Genomic DNA, 24,843 nt, shown 5'->3' on the forward strand with positions numbered 1-24,843 from the left:
AATCGTATTACATTTATTCGAGTACGCGAGCGCGTAATACCCGGTATCTAGTCGTTTCAGAATCAAAGACGTCCAGTTGTTTGATCATACGATCTAAGATAAACGGCGCGATCCGTCCGTCAAGTATAACGACTCTATATATACCGTAAGTTCAACGTTCGCGCAACAGAAGCGCCCAGATTATCTGTATATTTTCTATATTTTCTAGTTTTTCCACGATATGAACTCCCGATGATGGATTAATTCCCGTCCTTAAGGTAGCATTACGTTACACTGTTACAACTACCAGCTAAGAAATACGAACGCGCTAAATAGTATTAACTATGCGGCCACATCGAATATTGGGCAAATTTGTCGAATACGCCGAATACCAAATAGTTGCCGAATACTCTCGCTGCATCCCTAATAGCAATTAAGCGCGCGGCAGATTGAGCGTGAATGCGGCAGCTCGCTCACATTCAGGATTCATCCATTAATGTCGATAATAATCGACATAGAATACTATTCTATGGATTGTTGCCACTTATCTCGACGGATCTTGCTGCAGGTTTTTTGTCGATAGAATAAGAGAGAAAGAGAGCAAAGGATGTTCGCCGTGTGATCCCCGGCTAACAGAACTCTACGTTTCATCTCGTATTTCCTTTAACGTATCACCGCGGCACCGGTGCTCCGAGGGGTGAATTTGAAATTTTTGTCGTTCGCTCTCTTTGCCAATATGTTTCCACCTCCTTGTAATGGTGGTTCCTATGTATCAACTGCTTTATATTTTTCTTCATTAATTCGCCCGGTCGACGAGTTGGTTAACGAACGATGGGGGTGACGAGGGGGCCAGGGGTGCAGCGGCCTCTGAAGCAAAGAGATAGTGGGAAAGGGGTGAGCGGAGGGGAACGGGTAGAAAGTTGAAGGTAACCGACACCCTTTCGCAAAAAGTAATTGGTTAATGCCTCGGAAATGAGTTTAGTTCCTTTTTGTTCCACCAACGCGCCGCTCCTTTTTCGACTGTTTTTCTTTCTCCGCTCCTCCGTTTTTCTATACGCACCTATACACACGTAGCTACTACGTGCTATCCCCCTTCTCCTCTTCCACCAGACTGTACGCTCGCCCGCGCGCGCACTCGTTTTTGCGCTCTCCGCGGTCACATTGTGAGTGCCTTTGCAGCGACATTATCCGAAGTGTAAAAGTGTCATTACAGTATGATGGAAGACGACAATGTCGGCGAAGACGAAGTTTAACCTTCCCGGTGCAAGCGCGCGATGTAAAAACGTCATAAAAACCAAATGTTTCACTGCGCCTTGTTTCAGTTAGATGTAGAATTTATATTAATGAAGTCTAGTTGTAGCGCAACGTGCATCCCCCTCGATCAGGTAGAAGCAACATTAACTCCTGCTATCCGAGGGAGAAACGCGTAGTCAAGTAATCATATATTATCATAATATTATAATAGAGGCAGATACGTTTATGTGTGTATGTGTCTGCACCGAGAGTTGAAAAGGAAAATATCATTCTCGTTCCTTCCGAGGGCGTCGAACGACTTCCGAAATATTATACGATACGATTTCTCTTGCGACACAGATACCCCCGCGTTAAATCGCCGTCACATTACCGCACGCGCGTGTACAAGTCTGTTGCACGGCTTAACAATCATAACGGGTAGCGCGTCCCGCGTCCCGTCTCGGGAGCATGCCAGTCAGATGTCAGCGGAGATTTAGCGACAACTTCCTGGCCCGCGCCGCGCCGGTCCGCAACCACCACCCACCCCTCCGTAATGCCGTCGTCCCGGCTGTAGGACAAGTGAGACAAGAGAGGCGTATCTCTGCGACTCGTAAAGATAACCAGGAGAGTAAATCCCGTGAGCTTCCCCGAATACTGTACGCGGGGAAAGAGGCGAATTCATTAAGCCGCTGATTTACCGACACCTTCCGGTGGTGGCGAAATTGTGCGGGAAATAACGCGATTCGTCTGCCTCTGTGTACCCCTGTACGGGGCGTTCATCCCGCTACGGCAGCGTAGGATAAAAGGATTGATTGACTAATGGCTGATTGAAGCCGGAAATGACGACTGAATTGACTAAAATTCAAAATGGTAGAACGGCGAAATGTAATAGCAATTACGTGGGAACAATGAGGACACACAAAATTAGAAAATGTTTTTGTCGTTGAATATTATTTTATTTTATAAAATTTCAATTTTAACTGATTCTATGGATTTCGACGAGTAGAATCTAACGGGTCTAATCCATCCGTGTTAGAATTAACGAGAAATAAGCAAGCTAAATCAGATATATGCCGTGTACGTGCTACAGCACGAAGGAGGAACGCTCGAAGGGTTCAAAGGTCGCCTCGCGTTTGGGTACGATGGCCGCCAGGATGCTCCGTTGCTTTTAATAAAATGTCTCGGAACCGGCTTAAGATCCGAGACGCGCGTTTTAATAAAGGCGGCAGGCTCGAGGACGAATTCATTAGAGATCGCTATTATATTATATTTCGGAAAGCTGCGCGCTGTCCCGCGCGCAGTGACTCGCGAAACTTTCTGCCTGGCGACTAATTATTGTATTATTAATTGTTAATTATAATTAATTGCGCGTCGGCCCGTGACCAGGTTAATTGACATTGATTTATGGCTTTAATTAAAGGTGCCGACGCGAAATGTCTTACACGGCGCAGGGTGGTTTTAACAACACCTTTTAAGAGTATCCCGGCCCCCGCGCTCGCTCGCGCGCGCGCACTCTCCGTCTCCCTTTCCTTCCTTTTGTGTAACGGCCTTTAGACGTGGCTTCCTACGAGATCGCCCATTGTCGGATCGAAATTAACAATAAGCCGCGCTGCCATTTTTCACGCGTGACTTATTTGGACATTAAATTAAACTCGAGCCCGGAGGAGGAAAGTGCTGGTGTACTGATACGCGTCTTTAAGAAGGAAGAGAAAGTTTTTGCAATAGCAATTTTTTAGAGATAACGAGCCAAACGTTAAATCGCAAAACGTTAAATTGCTCGTTGCTGTGACGACATCAGGGAATAATCGAATATGATTTATAAAATCGTTCTCGATAAATACGATTTTCATAGAGATATTCAATCTATGTCCGTGTATCACGCTCATGCGTGCGTATGCGTACGCACATGCACGCATGCATACGTACATCGAGGCAGGTGCTTAGGTTCAAGGATTCTATAAAGACCACACGCTAAGATCACCGTCCATTTCTTAAATCCTCATTTTACCCTTTGCTGCCTCCATCCTCGGTGCGCGCGAGCGAACATCGGCGCACACTCGCGCGCGTGTGTACACGATCGTCCCCCTCTGCCCCCACCGACACTTGGCGTCCCCACAAGAAGGGTGGGGGGGGGGAGTAAAAGGCGTTCTCGGATCTCCAGCCATGTAAACCGGTCGATCTGGTCGTTCCTCCCCCACCATGCCGACCACCTGCTCGCCTAGCGAGGGCCTTCGGGCCTCTCCAGCCGCAACGCCGAGCCCTGCCATTAAATTTATTCGAGTCCCATTGAGGCCCTGCCGAATTCACGCCACTTAACGTTCGCCGGGTGATAGGGAGTCGCGATGCTATTCGTTCGCGCACAGCCGAGGTAATTTTATTCGGATAAATCGGGAATTTATATACCCGTGGTTCCTTTCGTGGTTCTTTCACGGCTTGCCGCGAGAATTTAGAAGTGAGGCGAAAGTAAGAACGAAAATAACATTCATGCCTGAATTTATATTTATACATTGAACGGACAACGCTTACGGCATATTACGGAGAAGGAGGATCGATAATTGAAGAAAATCGCAAACGATAGGTCTTTCGGACAACTGGCAGTCACTCTCACCGCGAGAACGAAATCCCTGCGAAAGTTCTACATAAGAGAAAGAGCGCGCGTAGATGGTATTCGCTAAAGTAGTACTGGAAATGGAGCTTTTATACGAAAGTACTCCATATCACTTTATTTAAGATTTACCCTCTCACTCGCCCCTTTCAACCCCCAACAAGACTCGTCCATTTCGCCGGCTCTCCCCCCCCCCCCGTCCGTCCTCCTCCTTCGCTTGGTTGTTCTACCATTCTTAAGCTCGATCCTCGCTGCTGCTCGAGCGCGTTCTTCTGTATTGACGTCTTCGCCTGGTTCCCTTCGCACCACCCTCCGCGTTTTGTTTGTTTATCCCACTCTTCAACCTCTTTAACATAATCCATCTGCTTAGTGTTTCGTCCCGGGAATTGGACGAAGCTTTCCGGCAATTTATCGCGTTCTTTCGAGCCGCTATTGCATCTCGGCTCCACTTTGCAGTTGCGATTGTTTGCCAAGCTGTCAAAGTCGTCCTAGACTGCAACGTAACAGTAGAATTTGCGTTGATAAAGTCGTTGCGTTGAAGCAACGGACGCGAAAGTCAACGTTTTTTTACAATTTTGATAAATGTCTTGCGTTAATTTGAAAACTCCCGTGCTCTTCAATAGATCGTAAATCTGGAAATTTTCCACGTGCCACGCATGGTGATAAACTTCTGATGTAACTTTCTCATTGTTTGTGCTCACTCAGTATTGCGCGATATCAACGAACTCTCACCAAAACCGCTCGTTAAGCCTAACAGCCTCCTTTCCCATTATATCTTCTTTGTCTCTTTGCCTCTGCTTCTTCTCCTCTACTCTACTCTCCTCTCTGTCTCTCCCTCTCTCCCTCCCTCCCTCTCTCTCTCTCTCTTTCTCTCTCTCTTTTTTGTCTGTTCTTTTAATCGGTCCTGGTGTCACTCGCCAGATAATTGATATTGATACGCAGTATGCACGCTCGCTGCAACGCGGTACAGTTTAATTAGGCAGAAGCGAGGAACGAAGAAAAGGAAAGCAGGATTGCTCTTATTGGAAGAGCCGCTCGGGATTACGTTATAAATACAAAGACAGGCAGAGAGAGGAGGAGAGAGAGGGATGTAGGCGAGTATTATTTGGAGCCCCCGCCGCTAATTGGAGTAACTTTGCTTCTCAAACGATTGTTTATCGTCCGAGGGGAGGACTGACGCGCATTCTCCATCCTACGCGACTAAAGGAGGGTGTAACCCGCGATTTTATGGGAGATCAGGCTAATTACGTCGCTCAAACTAGCCAGGGTCTTGCTTTGGACCGCGAAGAAAAGTCGTTCCGCCCTTAGGCTTTTTCGCGAGTCTCACTATTCGATATTTATATTGAAATTTTTTTATTTATTATGAATCTAACGCAATAATCAACTAACATTTCTAATGATTAACTGCATAGTGATATATCTTTATTAGCAAAATATCTTTACAATTCGGTATAAAATACAGAACCTATTTAAATCTATAGTTCCGTTTCGAAATCAACGTTATTTCCGAATTAATCTATCCTACATCATAATTGCCTTTCGATTTATTCTACACATATATCTGTATCGTCCGCGGGCACAATGTCATTCAACCCCGAAGGTTAATAAAACATATCCATCCGTTATCCGTCTACTTCTCCCCCTGAGGTCGCGTATTTATATCGGCCGCGCCATTATCCCACGCAAGCCACCCCCGTGAGCGTGTCACCCGTCGCCCCGTCGCCCCGTCGTCGTCTATAATCCCCGTAGGTCGCGGAATGCACGAAACCATGGAATCGGTCCTCGACGGGGGCTTCAGGGCAGTATGGACGGGGCTTCGTTTTAATTAGCAGTAAACAGCCTCCATTAAGCTCGAAGCAGTAAATCACCTACACTTATACCGGCGCTACCCACCCACCGCAATCGCCCCGCCGCACCCTCGCGGCGGCCTCGTGAGCCATCTTCGATCGAGGGGAGTCGCGCGGCCGAGGGTGGAGGGCCGAGAGGGCGGCGGACGAGGACGGGCACGGGCTGGGGAGGGGGATACATTACATTTCAATTTGGATCTGTCCGTCCTTCTTGCGGGAGCGGGAGACGAGCACTCCGCCATGGACCAATGCGCTCCGTCGAAATAGGGAGAGCTTGCGAATTTTCCTGGCCAGCCGTACCTGCAGGAGCGCCTGTATCGCGCGTCGAGGACAATAAGAGGACCTGGAACTTACCGATATGCTCCGGAGCTTCCGGGAAATCCGGCTGCGTTATCGATATATCCCTTTACGTATACAGTTAGAAACTAGATCGTTCGCGCACTTAAACAGTCATCGTGTCTCGTGAGTTTTTACGATTTTATTAGGAATCTCTAAATTTTGGCTCTCGGCAAGGATAGCGCGAGATAAATCTTTATGAGATAAAAATAGAGACATTAGGTAAAGCGGATAATGAATTCTCGGCGAAATGAGGGAGGCAACGTGAACGGGATACAGGATCGAAATTACGTTCTCGCGTAAATACGTGCCGTATTCAATTTCGACTGCTGTGAGAGTAGGAGGATCAACGTTGTGCGAAGGAAGTCGGCGTCTCGCACACTTGCTCGCAAAAGCGGAACAAATGTCTTGTTTATGAAGGTGGTATTGATTGAGACAGATGTAATGTAAGTTACATATAAGTTCCGTTATGTTCTGTGTAGCGTCATTTTTATCTTGGATCCCTTATCCCTTTTATTGTTTAAATTTATTATTTCATACTCATTAACATTCGATGGTATTTCATCTCAAGAAATATATATAGTTCCATCTGTAGAAATAATATACGTAAACAATTTATTCTTGTAGTATAAAATTCGCAAGAATCACCAAAACCTGCGACGTTTTCGACGTAAACTCTGCTGAAAGGATCGATACACACGCTTGTAAGTTCGTATAGCAAGCGAGAGCGAGAGCGTGGCAGCCTTATGCCGACCTGCTCCGCGAGGAGGAGGTCAGAGGTCGAGGGCTTCGTCAAGTCAGGAACCCGTCGATCCAGTTTCTGCCTGGAATCACAGTCCCGTTTTCACCTCGAAACCCTTGAACTCGACCTGGCGAGTCGCCGCCGCAACGCTATTCCGCGCACGTAGACGAAGAAAAGCGGCGCTTTTATATGATCGCTTTGACATTTACCGAAAACAGCGCTTTCCACCTGTGCCGGGAAAGTCACGGAGTCTTCGTGCGAGTCGCGCCGATTAACGCTGTGTAAATCAGTGGTGCTCAGTCGTGACCGACCGTGCTTTCTTCAATCTGCAGTTGCGCACAATATGAAATCAGAGTGTAAACGAAACGCTGTACATATTTCTCATTTAGACGGAAAGACGTTGAAAGTTATGTCGCATTTTTGTTAACGCGATAATAAATTTAAAATTTACCTTCTTACGATAATGCGATAATCTTGCAATAGTATACACAGTAATATTTTTTATGAAACAAATGTGGTTATATTATTACATTCAACAAACTGAGGAATGCCATACGTAAACGCTTAGTAAGGCGGAGAGAAAGAAATCTCGTAGCCCTTGTCGTGCTGGAGTGCACGGGACCAATGGGGCCCTTTGTAAGGTTGGGCCCAACAAACGACCCTTTGTCCTCCGCTAAAAGGAGACCTCCGAAGTGGAGAAATCGAAAACTCTCGCTCTGCTCGTTGAAATTTATTGTTTGTTTAGTCCGATGGCTTTGTACGCGCTTCTGTTCAAAAGTTTTTCGATTTCTGAGTTGCATTTAAGGAAGCTTTCGATCCGTACACCGTGATTCTTCGTGAATGCATTTCTCGAAATAGTTGAGTACTTTTAAATGGACACAGAATATCACAAATTTGTTATAAAAAGAGGCTATATATTTTTTTCGATGTCAATCATAATAGACATATTGTAATTATTACGGGATGTTCCAGTTGTATTCAATAATGTTGCATCCAACTTCTCATTTACTATAAATCCTTTTAGAAAACATTTTGCATACCTCTCTCAAGCGACAGGAACACGCGCGTGCGCCTCAAGCGGAATTAATTCCGCCAAGCTCGACTCCGTGTTCTAAACGGGAGGGTTAAAATCCATCCCACGGCTCGCGTGGAAAAACGCATCCCCCGTCCCGCGGCGACTAGTTGTACGAGGAAAAAAGGGAGAAATCGAGGGAGTGAAGCGCGATCTGGAGAGGAAAGCGAAGGAAGGGATGGAGGGGGGGGGGCAGAAGGTGGAGAAGAACGTCTGCGAGGAGCAGCAAGGAGGGCTAAGACGTTGTCCCGCCAACAGGTGGCAGCGGCCTCACACCCCTCTGGCACCACCCCTCTCCCCCTCCTATCTCATCCTTCCTGGCAGCAACCACGACGATAACCCGCGGCGACACCCGATAAAACGGGTAGAGAGGGTTGGGGGTCTACGATGCCGGGGTAAGTGGGTCGGGGACGAAGGAGGAAAAGAAAAACACCGGAGGGATTATCGGCCTTGGATACACTACCAGCCCTGCCCGCTACCGCTCACGCACATCCCTTCTTAACGAAAACAGCTCTCCGCTAGCTAGCACATTCACCCGACACGACGCGACGCCACGACGATTCTCGTGCGGGACGCGAAAGATCGTATTCGAGATCGGAGTAACGGGCACATTTGTAACGTAAATTCGTGAGTTACCCAAGTTCCGTATTATCTTTTACGAACCACTGAAAAAGCGCCTCGTCTAATCTTCTTTCATCATTTATTTATGAATTATCGCGCATAACAATGGAGCACACGGTTTCGTCACGCACAGTGACCATACGCAATACGTTTATCAGATGACAGGCTGGCTGCTTCCTCGTCAAGATCCATTTGCCTACGAGGACGTACAGCTGCATTATCGTGCCGTAATGTCAAATACTAACAGCGGGCCGCAGCGAATGGTATCATTACGGCATCTCATAGCGGGCCATCGCCATCCCACACCCTTCTCCGTAACCGTATTTCTCCGCTGCAGGACACGCGGCGCCGAGTGCTGCAGCAAACAGGCTAATGCGTCTTAATAAAAGCATTGACTGACGTGTGCTTGATAGCGGAATCACTTTCCTTATTGTTAATTATTGCTAAACATTATTGTATATCTATATTTCGTGGCCATAAATCGATCGAGCAATTGGAATTGACTTAATTAGTTTGTTCAAGTTTATTGCAATCAATAGAAATATAGGATCAGAGAGGGAGAGAGAAAGAGAGAGAGAGAGAGAGAGAGAGAGAGAGAGAGAGGAAATGAATCTTTCTACTGGTTATATTATTTCACTCGTAAATAGCTTCATCTTCTGTCCCTTTCTCTTTCTGCTCGAATCCACAATATCCTAAACGTACCAACCGTTACTCTCGATGGTGCAATATTTTTCGAAGCTCGATATTTCATACGTTTATGTACTATCGCCAACAGTGTATAAAGCGCGTTTTATCACGTGTTTTAAAGCAAATCCCGATGGGGAAAAAACTTGGTCTATGAAACCAGAATTTACCATTACATACAGAATTCCTTTTCCATCGTTATGACAATATCGGCGACAGTAATAACAGATATACCTGGAAATATTTATGTGCCTTTCCTTCTTCCTCTGTCTCACCGCATGTCGCATGTCACGATTCCACCCACGGTACTTATCCAATCGGTCACCATTCGTAAACGACGTGTTAATCCTCCTCTCACCTTCGACACACGGTTTTTATATTTTTTTAATTTACGCCGTCGTCGAATAAACAAGCGTTTACACACATTCGTGCGATTCGGTACCCGTCGAGGAAGCGGACCTATACCTGGACGATTCTCTCTCGGTTAATCTCGGTCGCAGGATCTTCGTGAGATATCTTAAGAGCACGGAATCAATTATCGCTACTTTCACCGCGTGGGCGCGCCGCATCTGGCGTGTCCGGCTCTCCCACGTCCACGTGTTCCTCTCGAGAGTTCCTGCGTGTATATGAGAACGCGCCTGTAAAGTGTCGGCAATCGCTGATACATAATACTGTAACGCGGAATTAACGATGATGACAACAACGACCGTTAACATGCCCGAAAGAAATTCCAATAAAAATCGGGTTAAATAAATTTAACCCGAGTCGCTGATAATCCGTGTATTCGCGCGATGCACCTGAGTTCCCAAGGAGGAACGATCGAGATCGAAGGAAACCGAGGAGAGAGAAATCTGCGCGCGTCGAGCGTTTCGCGCCGCTTTCATCGCGATCTCGCGCGAAGTTTAATGAGATAAACTCGCGTCCGAGCATTGGTCGTGCATGATATTGGAGAAGTATCCGTGTACTTTGGAGACACGTGCCTTCACGTGAAAAAGATCACGTATCCGCTTCGTAATTTGGACGCATGTATACTGCTTTTAAAGTTATGTAGCGGACTCGGGCGGTTTCGAGGATCCCGAAATAGGTTTGTCGTGTCTTGGTTACAGCTTCCGACGGGATAACCTAGGATAATCTCATTGTTAGCGTGTACGTAGGTGTTGTAGCAGCCGTAGTTTACGTAATCTCCCGCGATATACGCCACACATCTCGGTGAAGACACAGCGGAAAATAAAAGGACAATTCCGCCTACGAAATGATACGCGGTCCGAACGATCGAAACACGTGAGAGCGCAGCTTACTCACCTCTTAGCTCGTCTTTATACTAATTGAAATTAGTGATAGATGACGAGTGAAAGGAAGGACGAAGAATGGAAAGGCAAACTTACCGGGGGGAAATAGGCAAACAAGAAGCCTGCCGCGTTTTCGGCTCGTTGCCGGCGATGACTGGCGAATATCTTTCGAGAGCAACGGTGTGCACGTGTTTGTACGCGTTGCGTTCGTGTGCGTGCGCGTGTATGGAGACACACCCGAGTAAACGAAAGAGCGTCTATAAGCAGTGATAGTTATTAAGGTGTCGATGATGACGGGGAATCTTTGCGGTCTTCAGGATTCACTTTCGTCGGCCGAAAGTGGGATCAACGTAAGACCTCTAATAGCGATATCGCATTACCGAGCGCTTAACCACCTGCAACCCAAATTTTTTTCCCTCCCGTTTCTAGACGCTTATAGGCGTTTACGTTCTCATATACGATTTCTAAAAGATTTTCGGCCACGTGGAGTAACGGTATATTTTTAGATTGTCAAATCATACACGAACTTAAGTACAGTTTGTCTGGTTCATGTTTATTTTGAGCTTGCCTCCATGGAGTAATCTAACGAACGTAATTGTGCATCATTTATGCTCGTTAAATCAAGAAGGAGCAGTGGGTGATAAGAAATTGCTTGGAAAATTGGCTTATCCTGATCCTTGTCTACATTTTTCCAACCCTTCTCCGCTCTCACGCTGATAAATGATATATTGACGACAACACCGACAATCTGCCACGCCTTCATTGATAAGATATCTCTTTCTTTTTCCTCTTATTCTATATTTAGAAAAAATGCACCAAACATAATCTGCTTCTCATAGATATAAAGATTGACTTTTTCAACACGACGACATGTATATTGAGTGGAGAATGATGTAATCTCCCCAAAATGATATAATCTTAAATTTCCGCTCGTGATTTCTCCAGATAGAGATTGTTGCCAGGGAAATATCCTGGAGGATGCCAACTCAGGCGGGGACTCGCGAGAGCGAGTCGTCGTGACGGCGCTAACGCAGCGGGAATCTCGTTTCGAACGTTAACGAAGTTAGCGCGTGGTGGGCCCGCGCAAAACGCGCGCGTCATCGAGCGTAATGACCGATTACGCGGGACGAGTGTCATCGGCATACCGACCGTCCGGACCGACCGGGCCGGGGCGGCGGGCTGGCGGCGGGCCGGCCAGCCATGACGATGACGTCGCGGCGTTACGCGCACGGATCGTTATTGAATTATACGCGATGCCCATAATCGAATGATCATTATGTCGAGTTAACGAGCTGCGTTAAAGGCAGCGAAACGCGGCTGCGCGCGTGAAGGGCGACGCAGGATGTTGCGGACGTCGGTCAGCGATCCTTCCTTCGTCTGAGCGGACAATCGGCACGCGGTCGCGTTGAACGTATTTGAGAGGGAACGATTTCGGAGTGCGTTAATTTTTATCGAGTGAGTAGTGACTCACGGTTGAAGGGGATTCATGTGGCTAACGTCTCGAATGTCTAATTTGTTGCAACCCGCCGTGCGAAGATGGCCGCCGAGTCGAGGGGTCCAATTATAGCCGGGGCGCAAAGAGTTAATTAATTGGCGTTATTTACCAGAGACGGCATACGATCCTTCTACGCGCCCGCCGTCTCGTTGCTTTCTTTCTGGCGCATCTTCCGTCGCGATCCCGCGCCACATGAGTACGCGGGACTCATCGCTGCGCTTGTTTGTGTGCCACTCACATCGACTCACCACCCTGCCACCCCCTCCCACGTGTCCATTAGAATATTAATGCGAATTGATGCACACGTGTCATTACCGTAATGAGTTGGTTGCTGCTGTCCATGAGTGTACAAAATGTCGTCTGAAAAGCAATCACGAAATTGCGGGTGTCTCCCCGGCGCCTCTTGCTCTCCTTTCCCCGTCGCTTCGCCATCCCTTATCATCCAAGTCCCCTTAGAGACCGCGAAGCCACGAGAAGCTCTCGTTTTCTCGGACCACGTGCGTATCGCGATCAGAGAGAAACACGACGTCCCAAATTTTCGAGAAACGGCTTGGCTAAAAACATAAAATTCGAACATTCTGAGAATTAGCTTTAATTCTTTAAGTAAATGGTTTGCAAGATGCACATCGGATCATGTTGTCTCGAGGACGTGTGTTAAGAGCACATGTTAAATGTTCCAAAATCAATTGACACGATAAGCCGCTTTCCGTCCACATGTAAGTGTCCCCTTGCGAAAAGACATAAATACGAAGGTGTCGGATACCTTCGGCCGAATTGAGGAAAAACAGGAAAAAGACCCGTCCATCTGAAATTAACGACGACCGTTTTCGACGGCTTCTTTCAGGTAAAGATCGTCCTATTATAAACAAAATAGGTTGTGACCGTTACATTAACAGTTTTTGACCAGTTCTGAGATTTGGCCCATTCCCAGGCAAGAAAACACATCCGGACAGGACGGTCAGTAAAGATATTAGTTTTCAAGAATAGGTTGTATTAGAAGTTAATTCGTTGTAAAACGTTGTGTAAAACATTTTGTCAGCCTATTTCACGAATTACTACCGTTACATTAGTTCTCATCTTGCCGATTATATCTTATTCATTAAAATAACTGCTACACTAATAAATAACACGAATAGTAATCCTATTTTTATTTAATTTTGTAATGTGGTTTTCTTTGTATGTCGCAGTGAACAAAGGATAGTGAACGGATAGGTGTGCAAATATTAATTTTATTTTCAAACACGGTCCTTTTATCGAAGTGTAAAAATTGATGAACCGTTAATGAATAAATAAATTGTTATACCCGAGGCAACGCGCAACTCGTCGTCCCGTGTTTATTGACCCTGTTTTGTTTAAGTCGCCGAAAATCCGCTTGGAAAAGTTCTGCGTTAATAAGTAAAGCTCGTTAATATTTACACAGTCGAATATAGAGCAATGGTTTGAACCGATAAATCGAGGAACTGACTGACTAATAAATGCTTTCGATTAATGCAAAACGACATCCTATGCGAGCAGATATACCTACACTAGAAAAATTTTGGTTAAAGATTATTGACGTTTGATTGCGTCAGTATTTTTCGTAAACGAGCAGAAATTTTTTATTTCATACAAATAGAGCTGCATCTAATTAGAAATTAGACGTTATCTGATTAGTTAACATTAGTCTCAACTTAACTTACTATGTTTACTATAATTGTATATTATATTTTAACTAAAAGGAAGTAGCAAAAAGAACAAATGCTTGGAAAAATATAGAGAAAAAACTAAGAAAGATGGGGAGAAGAGTAAGAGAGAAAGGCAAGAGGGACAGTGGGGAAAAAGAGAGAAGAGGGCGGGGTACTGAGAGAAGCGAAGAACGGGACGGTTTTCGACGAACATGGGAGCTATCGACGAAACGAGCTGTAAAGCGATCGTTAGAGAGTACGGGGACGGTACGGTATATACGATCGTATCGGCAGCTAATGGACGTACAATTAACGTGGCGCGCATCTGCGATTGGATCTCCGTCAAATGGCGATAAATTAAGTTAATTAGCTCGTTACACGTATCACCCAGTGGCTCTTGACGCTGGTCACAGTTTGACGAATGTGACGCTCGTTAATCGCTTCGACTTGCTGGACTTCCCAGTGTGCCTCGCGATCTCGATCTTCCCTCATCGTCGCGAATAACACTCTCCATGCCCGCATCGGCGAACTAGAATGTAAGTCGGCTAACTTTCGAGTAAATGTCGAAGATCAGATTCGGAATCTCGAATCAAATTCGGGATTCGAGTTCAACGAGATCGTCGAAAGATTGATTTTTTACCAAATCATCGCTGTCGAATTATTAAAAAAAAAAATCTCGTTTCCAATATCCCGTTTGTGGATGTAGGTATCATTGGGTTACTATCACAGAGAGCACGCGAACTCGAGACGAGGTGACGTATAAGCGATGGAAGGATTTTGCCTCACCCCCTCTCCCTCCCTCTCCCTAACGATGTGTGCATCGCGAGACTGCATCACCGGAGCGGCGCACTTGCGGAACGGAAAATAGCGCATTAGCGGCGGCAGCTGCGTCCGAATTGAACTGTTATTCGAGAAAAGCGGGAGGGGAAGAGACCCTCGCAAAAATCTCGCGCTACGTTACGAGAGTAAAGCTAATCGGTGAAATCACCATTGCATATTGCTCGTGCTGTACGTTTTTGGAATAAAAATCACACAATCACGGTATCTAATACCTTCAAAGCTGACTCGAGGACTCAAAAGGGAGACGGTGTCGCCAGCGTGTGTCGCTACTATCAGTTTATCAGATTCTGGCGGTGGCTGCGACAGCTGTTACCTCAAAGTATGGTAATTTCGCGTGAAGATAGAAAGAGAGAGAGAAAGAGAGAGAAAGAGAGAGATGAGAAGAAATAGAGAAATGTGAATGAGATAGAAATGCAGGGATAGTAAGAGAAAAAAAAAGACAGGTAGAACAAGAATATTTATTTCGCCCTCGAGCATATAAACATATTGGCTCTGTGCTCGAATTTAAAAAAGAGGCCACATATTCGACGAAAACGAAGGATAGTTGCCTTCATATTTTATTGTAAGAAAGATAAAAGATAACAAAATGCAAGAATGTAAAAAGGATTTTACCATGTAGTCTCTGGTGTGAAACTCCCTGAAAGCATTAAGAAGTATAACATACGTTGTAATAGTTGCAGATGAAAAGAAAACGTGTCGTTCCGCAAAATAATAAATTAAATTATAACTGCGGGAGAAGAAAGGAAAGTACAGTGGAGGCCGAAAACAGAGATGAGGGTTTACAAAGGCCGGGTTTTCATCCCAAGAAACTGGAAATGGTAGAGAGGGAAGGAGGGAGCCGGTGTACAGGCTGCCGCTATTGGAAAACAGAGAAACGAACGGTGAGACGGGCAATATCTGTCAAACACATATTTTTTCGGATTTATCACGCCCTTGTTTCCCCAAAAGCCAATTTAATTTTCCTGTGGTAACTATCGCTGGCTTTCGAGGGGAAGATGCGCTCGTGCCTTCAACATCTTGCAGGTCACTCGCGTAATATTCTAAAGAGCATATTTATATTAAACAAAGCATTTTTTAATGAACAAATTTGAAACGTTTGCCAATAGAATTTTAAAACGATGGTCAAGTTAAAGACAGGCGCGAAAGCGCGTCGAAGATTACACGTATCTGTCTTCAGTATTTACCTACTTCCCACTTATCTAGTTCAAACGAGAGTACGCGCAGACCTTCTCAGAACGGTTCATAAATTTTCAAACCTGTCTATGTACCGGATGCGCTCACAGAAGTTCGAAGAGGTTTAATGAGAGTCATCGTGTCAAGTTTCTCGTAATAAATTTTTTGTCTTCGAAAATAAAGCGACTAAAATAAAGTTGGTTAGTTTGATACTATTCTTCCTGTCGTTAAAAGGAACGCTGGTAGGAGGGGGAGAAGGTAGGGTGTGTTTACGTAGGGTCGTTGTAATTCAGACTGCGCGTCCCTCGCATCACCCCCGCGAGTACGGTTTCAATCGCCGCAATTTCATACGCGGCTACGTTTATGCTGTCGTGTTTCACACGCCGAGTGCCTCGCCATAAATTTGCTCGGTGGATTCTACAGGGCTGAAGATCGTGTCCTGGGACGCAGAAGGGTCGCCTGTCGTCCCAAGGCGCTCCGATCGATTAGGCTACTTACGCGACTCGATTTCTTTGGAATGCCTTTGCGGGAGTTCCGCTTCACTCGGCCCGTTATGCCTAGTCATTGATAATAATAACCATTGTGCTTTTTAATAGCGATTTAACGAGACGAAAAAGGATGATAATTTCTAATTGCAATTTTTCCCGCTGTTATAAAATATTCTAGGACCCATTTATTCAGCCATACGTCACGTTCTTCCGTCTTCCTGTCTCCCGTCTTTCTTTCTCTCTCTTTCTCTGGCCACCTCTTTGATTAATAAATTCCAACTTACAACAGCGAAACTACCAGAATGAACGTCGTCGAGGCTAAGAAACGAGCCTGCCTCTCGCGATTCGCAATATGGTGCTCGTATTTCATATCGTTAGGGAGGCAGAGTTGGAAAAGGAGAGAAAGAGAGGGAGGGACGGAGGGAGGAAAGAAGAAACAGCGAGGCGACATCGCAGTGGTGCTGCAAATTTCATCCAATTACGCACTAAAATGCGCCGGGAGCCAATAACCGAATCATAATCCCTTAGTTTTACACGAAAGCGCGAGTCACGGCAGAGGCGGAAGGGTGAGAGACAGGGGAGGCGAAACGAGGAGGGGATGGGTTGCTCGCCGAAGCGGGGCAACTTTACTACGCAAATTAAGGCGAAGTGGCAGTCAGTAATTTTATGTGCCCATCTCAGCTACTGATATTGAATTTCCTTAGTCGCTTAATCCGAATCTTCGAGCGTGAGCGGCGGAGAGGAGGGCGGTGGCGTGACACCCTCGGTAGCTGGTGGCAGCGATCTCGCGAAATTGAAATCATTACTTTACGGGCGAATCGGGAGAAGTGGATATACCGGGTGGATCCCGACTGGATTTTCCAAAATACCCACCGCCCGTGCAAATTGTCTCGCATTCTATTTTTTTTCCACGACGGACAAGCGCGAGCCTTCGAAGCTCGGCCATAGATCCGAGATTGGATTGAACGGATTTTTGAGAGATTCCGCGCGACCGCGGCCTTATAAAGTTTTCCGATGGGAAATGCGCGCTGTTGTAATTGTCCTCCGATTTCGGATTTCTATAAAGAAACTTGTATAATAATGTCAAATTAGTTAAAGAAAACTATAGAATTTTCGTCCTTTAGGACATACGTCCTACGAGTATCTGAATAAAAATTAGGATATTATTGTCCGTCGAGATCTCAGTCGGACATCCCAATATACACGTTACGGAGAGAATTAATAAGCCAGCGGTGTCCTCCTCGGCGACGGCGACGTCACGAAGGCCGATCGATCGACGCGGCGCGATACACGCGCGGAATGAAAAAAGAGCATCCGGACGAATTGATCTAGCGGGGTTCGATTCGGGCGCACAATACCGCAACTCGCATTCAATTGCGCCAAACAGCTTTCTTCGGCCCCGGCAATCTCCTCTTCGACACAATAAATTTATGGTTCCATTCAGACCTCGTATACACACGCACACGTAAGCGCACGCACGTACACGCGCGCGCAAACGCGTACGCACGTACACGCGCGCGCAAACGCGTACGCATTACAATAAGACCGCGGCCTGTTTAATAGAATAATTAAGGGCCCTCGTACAGAGCAGCTGATGCCCAACGGGCGTGCTCGCGCACGCGGCCGAGTATGTGTGCGTGTATACCATGCGTGCGCGCGTGGTGTACGTGGATGCGTGAGAATATAACGTATGCTGGCTTACCCGGCTGGCATTGTTGATTCGTAGGGTACGCATTTTGTACAACGGGGTCAGGAGGGAATTAATGCATTCATCCGAATTTCAAACGGAATTAATGCGCTCGTCAGGAATATCGCGCCAGCGGCTGCGTTCGTCTCTTAATTTGCAAAATCATTATCTTTTTTATTTCTCTCTCTCTCTTTCTCTCTCTCTCTCTCTCTCTCTCTCTCTCTCTCTCTCTTTCTCTTTTTACCATTTTTGCTGCGCTTGGAAATATCCAGCGCAAATACAGCTTGAATTATCACGACGATTCCTTAAAAAATAGCTATTTTGCTGTAAACAATGTGCAGGTCTATATACGCGCATATCGTCAGTCTCATGAACGAGCGTTGTATGAAACGGCGATAAATAATTGCGGCGCGCGAGCGCAATATTGCCGCGGTGGTAGAAATAATTATCGCGGCGCAACACGTGGCCGCAGATTATCGAAAAATCGGGCTGCTTAATTGGGCGAGGCGCGCGCGAGCGAGCGTTATTAATTCCCTGTATACGGAATAAAACGGTACGACGATTAGAGACGGTATATTTTATTGTCGAACAATCTCAGATAAATCCGGCAAGACCGGATGTAAAATTCCCTTGTCTTTGGATATAATCTTTCAACGCCCGCTATCTTATGATATTTAAGACGTTTGATCGTGAAACAACGTAGAAAATATGATTTAATGCGAATTCCCTCGTCGTTCCGTCTGACGGATTCATACTCGCGCAGAGCAAAAGGGTTGCCGGGGAAGCAGGAGGAATGATGGGAAGAAATGCGGATAGGGAGATGCGAACGGGGCGAGTGACGAGGGGAGAGGAGGGGAAGGGCAGAGAGAGAGAGAGATGGGAGAAGGGCAGACGTTTTACAGCGGCATTTCGAATGGCGGTGCAAAATCGCCGTGCAATTTTCTTTCCGCGGGGAGAATCCACCCGCGCGGGCCGTACTCGCGCGAGGGGAGGGAAACGCGTATACCGCTCGACGTTCTTCGCGTGGCCACGTGATTGGTCGTAAACGCCAAAAATATGCGCCGATCGGCCGGTCGTCCGGCTAGCTTTATGGTAACGCCGGTATGCCGGTCGGGTTTTATGGTTAATTTTTGCAATTTTGTAATTGCCTCGTGGCCCTGCGGACGAGCGCTTTTCCCTCGTCCTTCTCGCTCTCCTCCTTCTCTTCCTCCTCCTCCTCCTCCTCCTTTCCCTCTTTCTTTTTCCCTTTGGTCTTCTTTTCCCTCTACTTCTCTCCTACACTACTTCTCGAGTTGCCTGTTCCGCCTGTAGGTATTATCTCGTCTTCCAGAATTCGCCTGACACATGAGGACAATTGATAACGCGAGAGTGCTAGATGTTTTTCTAGATAACAATAACGATTTATCTCGACGTTTTCGAGGGCGTGTTTTTGTGTTGGTCGTGATACGCGATCATACATAATACTTTTCACGTTATTGCTGCACTGAACAAAGTACCTGCGCCAAGAGCGTTTTCTGAACTTGCAAAATATCGTATTCGTTCAGTCAGAGACAATGTTTCAATAAACTTAGGGTTGTCGGAGGTGGCGTAGAAAATACCGTGATATCGAAGCGAGGTATTGTACGGTACTATAGGATCGTTAACAGTCCCGCGCTGAGTGTGTCAGGCGCTTGTGAGCATCGCGGAGCGTCTCGCACCGTGAGACCGCAAATAACTGTTCCCATCGGAATTCTGCGGTCTGCACCTTGCCATCGGCGCGATATCAACGCCTTGACACCGACGTATTTAAAGTGTATAACCGAAGCGGGACCGCCTCGAGTGGGTCATCGATCCTCTCTCGGCGAGCAACTTTTCGCTCTTGCCGCCCTGCGATCGCGATAAGCCTCACGCGCACCGCGCCGCGCCGCGCCGATAAAGAAACGCGACCGCAGTGCAAACGATGCGACGTAATGCAGGTCACGACAGGCGATCGTGAATGTCCGCGATGCTCGGCCACGACAGAACCGAGACGAATCGTTTCGGCGACGGCGCCGACGATACTTGGATGACGCTTTAATATTGTCAGTACGACTCTAATTATTTTTACGTCCGGATCCAGCAAATACACTGTTATTCGAGCCTTGAAAAGCTACACGAGAAACGACACCCCGACAACGTTACCCATAGTATCGTGTAGGTTGGGCGACTGTACACACCTTCCTTCCGTCCTTCCTTCCCCAGGAAGTGGAGTCAAGTGAATCCAACGCCGCCGCCGCCGCCGCCGCCACCGGAAACTCCGCTAATGACTAAACTTGCTAATTTCGGCCAATTAGGCTTCCACTGCTTCCACCACGCCCGCCTCCCCCTGTTCCGACGTTTCCTGATCTCCGCCTGCTCGACCGCCTTGTCTAATGCGCGCCGCACTTACCTTGACCGATAGACGCTAATTTTATTGCGCACTGCGGCGCACTCGCATGTTCCCGTGGTGGCTGTGCACATAGGGAAGGGACAAGGGGAAACTACAAACCCCAGAACCCAGAACGGCAATATTATCTCGCAGAGATATACTTTAAGTAATGACCCGTAAAACTTACACGTATGTCAGAAGCGACAATACGTACGTGTATGATATATCTCATCTAGATTGTCGCGTCCTAGATTGCATTAAAATATGATATCTCTCGCTGGATTGTCTGAGACTATTCGTGATTCGATGAGATCGATTTCGAGAAAAGTTTGTGGAGAAAATTCTATTCGCTCGTTTCCGCAGGGACAGAACTGTATCGTCGGCGTATATAAGGCATTAAATATAAAATATAAAACTGTTATTCTCTCTCTTTCCTCTCTCTCTCTCTCTCTCTCTCTCTCTCTCTTTCTCTCTCTCTCTTTCTCTTTCTCTTTCTCTTTCTCTCTCGCGGTGAAGATGTGGAATGGCAACTGTGCGTATTGGGCGAAACTGGGTTTGACCCTTGACGGCCCCCATAAATATCCAACGTTGGCAGCTTGTTACTTTGCGCCACGTGAATCTCGAGCCGACTATAACGCCCGATATTCTTCGGCGAAGTGCAAGACATTGTATCGCCTAATTATTGCAGCTTTTTTATCCTATTGTCTTATTTTCTTTAACTTCGAGAATTCTCTATAAACGCATCTGCATGCACAGAAGTATAGTCGTACTATTTATCTCGTTACAATAACTTTCCTCGAGTACTATTCGAGGTTCATGAATCCAAGTTCCAAGACCGTAAAAACGAAGGGTTTATCAGTCCATGAATCTCCTTATTTAAGAACGCAAAGAGTAATGAACTTAAAAATCCTTAACGAGCTAAGAAACCGAGTTCAACTTCCGCGAGTATTCCGACGAAGATCTAAGAAGAGTCAGAAGAACAACTTGGCGCTCGAATTGTTCCGATTTGAAATTTCCAAGAGCAAGGATTGCGTCAAACGAATTCAGCGAACATGGCGAGCCAATACATGGAAGAAAGCCGCTTTCTTCCTTCGTCTGCATTCCTCAGTAATTGCGTGCCATGGTCCTTCGTTGTTGTTCCTCTTCTCTGCCGCCTGTTTCCTTCGTCCGAAGAAAGGAGAGCTCGCGTTCACGCGCGCGCGCGCGCTCGCGCGCACGCCTTTTCATTTGTGCGCCCTTCTAGGATACACTTATAATAGGTGGGCCGTGCGTGGCAAACAGGGAAGAGGGCCGCCGCGACGCGCCTAATCACTATAATCGTCCTCGCCAATAATTAGATTATTTTCAGTGTCTTCCCCGGCGCTGTCCCTCTCTCGTCGGTGATTACCGGCCTGAACTTATCATTACATCCCCACATCGATCCTCGCTCGCCTCGGGCGCGCCCTAAGGGAATGACCATGTTTTTTCGTGCGAGACCAGGGCAATAATCTTAAGACATTTGATATTCCCGAAAAGATAGATTGGGACATTGTAAGCTATCCTAAATATCAAGCTCTGTAAATTTATTTTTATACAAAATAGATGGTGGAAATAGAAGCATTATTTCATATCTCGATGTAGGGCAAGATGCCTGGGATTATGGATCCTTATTTAGACAGACTCGGGGCCGAGCTAATTAAACGAATTAGTAGTTGTAAATATTCGCAATAAATTTCCAAGAATTCTGGATACAAATTTCTCACGACGTTCTTGCGACGACAAAGCAGTCGTAATTTTCAGAGTTCCGCTACGTCGATTGGTTCTGACGCACTTCTAGAACGTTTCGGTACTTGTGGACTCGAGGGTGTTCATTATGCCACTTGAAGGTTTATTACGAGATACAAAATACTCTACTTTATTGTCGTCGACCGGGTGCAGCAGAATTCTTGAACCTTCCGCGTAACGTATTATTGCCGCGGAATTGGAAGATGGAAAGCCCGAGGGTGAGTCTTGGTCATCATTACCAGGTCCCTTTGAGAACGGTGCACAACTTCACATTTTTTTTATTAATAATAATCAGAGTTACACTTTCCAACGTTGCGGGATGGTGATATTGGCGATCTCAAGGAAAATAATATATTAATAAGCAGAACCACCTCGTGTGTAAATTTGCCGAGGTTGCATTTCTTGTCTACGATGATACGATAATATAATAGCGTAAAAATTTTCGATGTGACTTTGAAACGCTTTGTCTCTGTCACTTTTGGACGTTTGATCGATGACTGCAGATGGAATTAAGAAGCGTGATAGCATTCCAGTTTAGACTATCGATCGTTTCATTTTTTTGAAGTAATTCCCCTATATTTCGACAGTTCCTGAAGATTCCAAAGTACGTCTGTATGCTCTCCGCTCGTAAAGAAACGCGGCGAGTTAACGTCTTGGAATGAAGCATAGCACCGATATTAATTTCGCGGGCTACCCTAACTGTGCCATTTTATTGCTCCTTAAAACAACGCCCGACGATTTCGTAATATCGTCGATTCCAATGAAACAGCAATTCCCGACGATGCGATCGCGCGGTGCACATGTGGGGGAGAGACGGCAGAAGGGGACTTTTACGATCTGGCAATTCGCGAAAGAGTTCGTCAGCCTAAGAAATTAAATATTTCTTATAGGCTAATCTATAGGATCGCTTATAGAAACTTCTACCTACGTCTATTCTATGCAGACAATAGTAATAGTTGTTTCTGCAAAAGTTTGAACGGAGTGTCACAATGCTCGACATAGTAATTCACGTGCAAGCATGAAAGGCCCATCGCGGATCTACGAAGATTCAATGGAAGGGGAAGCCAGCCACGATGGTAAGAGAGAGAGAGAGAGAGAGAGTGAGAGAGAGAAAGAAAGAGAGAGAGGGTGGAGGTATGCGGATAGGCGGACACGCAACTATACAAAGACAATGTGTTTGTTGTCGATTAGCGGGAGGACGAGGTGAGGTTTTTACGAGAGTTTGGGACGGGTCCCGACCCGGCGAAGCGTAGTCGTTTACAGCCGGAAAGAATCGGGGCCCGTGGCCCAAATGACCCTTACACCCTCTTCGGCTTCCCCCTACCCCCTTCCATCCGTACCATCCGCCAACCTGCACCGAGATTTACGGCAATTCGCTTTTTGCCTCCTTTAAGAGCTTTCGTATTATCTTACTGCCGCCGTTTCTGCTTCCTCCTGCGAGTAAACCTACTTTACCTCCAACCTACCACAAGTTCTTCTCGTTTCTCTCCTTGCTCTCCTCAGCTCTCCTTCGCCCGACAGTATCTTCCTTCTCTTCGATACGAACGAGTATATTTGTACAAGTAAGTACGAGCGGATACAGGTGTAACGCAGACACGAATGCAATGGAACACCTGAGTCCGTAATTATTTCGGGGGGAGGGGGAAGGGGAGAGAGAATGGTGACGGTGGAGAGGGAGTAACACCGCCGGGAGACTTTAATTATATCAAATTCGATTAGACCGATATATACGTGTGCGCAGGTTGTAGAAAATCTTCTCCTTACGAGATTGTCCTTACAAGACTTTACGGAGGTCCTGCCCGTACCTAAGAGCGCAATTTTTCAAAATAGCAAATTCCTAAAACGACGAACAGACATACTTTCGTGAATGGCAGGTCGTTATACTCCTAATCTCGATGAAGAGAATTATTGTTCGCGCGCCAGCGCGAAGTAAAGGTCAAAGATCAAAAGTGAAAGGCTTGCATTAGATTGAACTAATTTAGAAATTAGTATCCATTGGCATATAATGTTAGATTTGAACGCGATAAACGATTGCCCGATCGATTTTCAAGTCGAAGTGAAAGGCTGTATACATTCGACCATTTAATAACAAATCTATCTAAACGATTAATTGGATTCGGCTAATGTCTAGTGCTTTTACAGGCATTCTGTAATTTATCGTCGAGATATGAGAACAGGAAACCTAATTAATATAACAGCTTTCTAATAATTTCCCGTAGAATTATTATGCTTCTCTAAAATGTATCTAGTATAATTAGCGTATCTGTATACGTTTCTTTTCGTTCGTACATCAACCGGAAAGATCGATAGCTGTGCAAGAATGCGATACCGTTCGACTCGCCGTCATCGTCACATTCCACGACACGCGGGAATCTCTGGCTGCGTAGAATTCTAAGATCTCCTCTGACGTCTGCTTAATTAATTACCATCCGCGGTTTTAATTAGCCGGGGCTGCTGCCTGCGCTCCCCTGGCCTCCCTCTCATCCCTACCTCCCACCCGCTGCCCCTCTTTTCACGTCGTTCCATCTCGGTTCTGGTCGTGGAAAATCGTGAGAGTTACGTTAGCGAGATCTCCTACAATTATACGCACGCATACGTCGCTATTTCGAACCGACCGTAACGTGTCCACACTTTCAGTACCCATCAGATAGTCGCTATTCTTCGTAACTCATAAGTGTGTATAAATGCGTGACGTGCAGCGCACGTATTTCTTATTATATAAATTGCGATGCCGATATTTCGAGCGCCAACGCGAACGTATAAAAAAATACGTTACTTTTTGTCTATTTACAGAGACCATACAACGCTAATGGCCGATTCAATCTTCAAACAGACAACATCAAATTATTGACAATCTCCTAAATACACTTGATTTACTTTCGGTATCGGCAACGTGGATTAGCACTGATGACAGTTAAATTACTTCCACTTTTAACGA

The 24,843-nt window shown here is 46.2% G+C and overlaps 1 protein-coding gene across 1 annotated transcript in view; it reads right to left on the reverse strand.

The window, feature by feature from the left end:
- The window catches only part of LOC112467806 (thyroid receptor-interacting protein 6-like), a 69,400-nt gene that overhangs the window by 34,852 nt on the left and 9,705 nt on the right, over nt 1-24,843 (reverse strand). Inside the window, exon 2 of the mRNA XM_025036626.1 lies at nt 12,219-12,457. Coding sequence (XP_024892394.1) covers nt 12,219-12,345 — 127 coding nt within the window. The 5' untranslated portion in view covers nt 12,346-12,457. The remainder of the gene's footprint in view (nt 1-12,218; nt 12,458-24,843) is intronic.

This window comes from Temnothorax curvispinosus, unplaced genomic scaffold (assembly GCF_003070985.1).
Source record: "Temnothorax curvispinosus isolate PA1 unplaced genomic scaffold, ASM307098v1 QBEX01017816.1, whole genome shotgun sequence".
Taxonomy (NCBI): Eukaryota; Metazoa; Arthropoda; class Insecta; order Hymenoptera; family Formicidae; genus Temnothorax; species Temnothorax curvispinosus.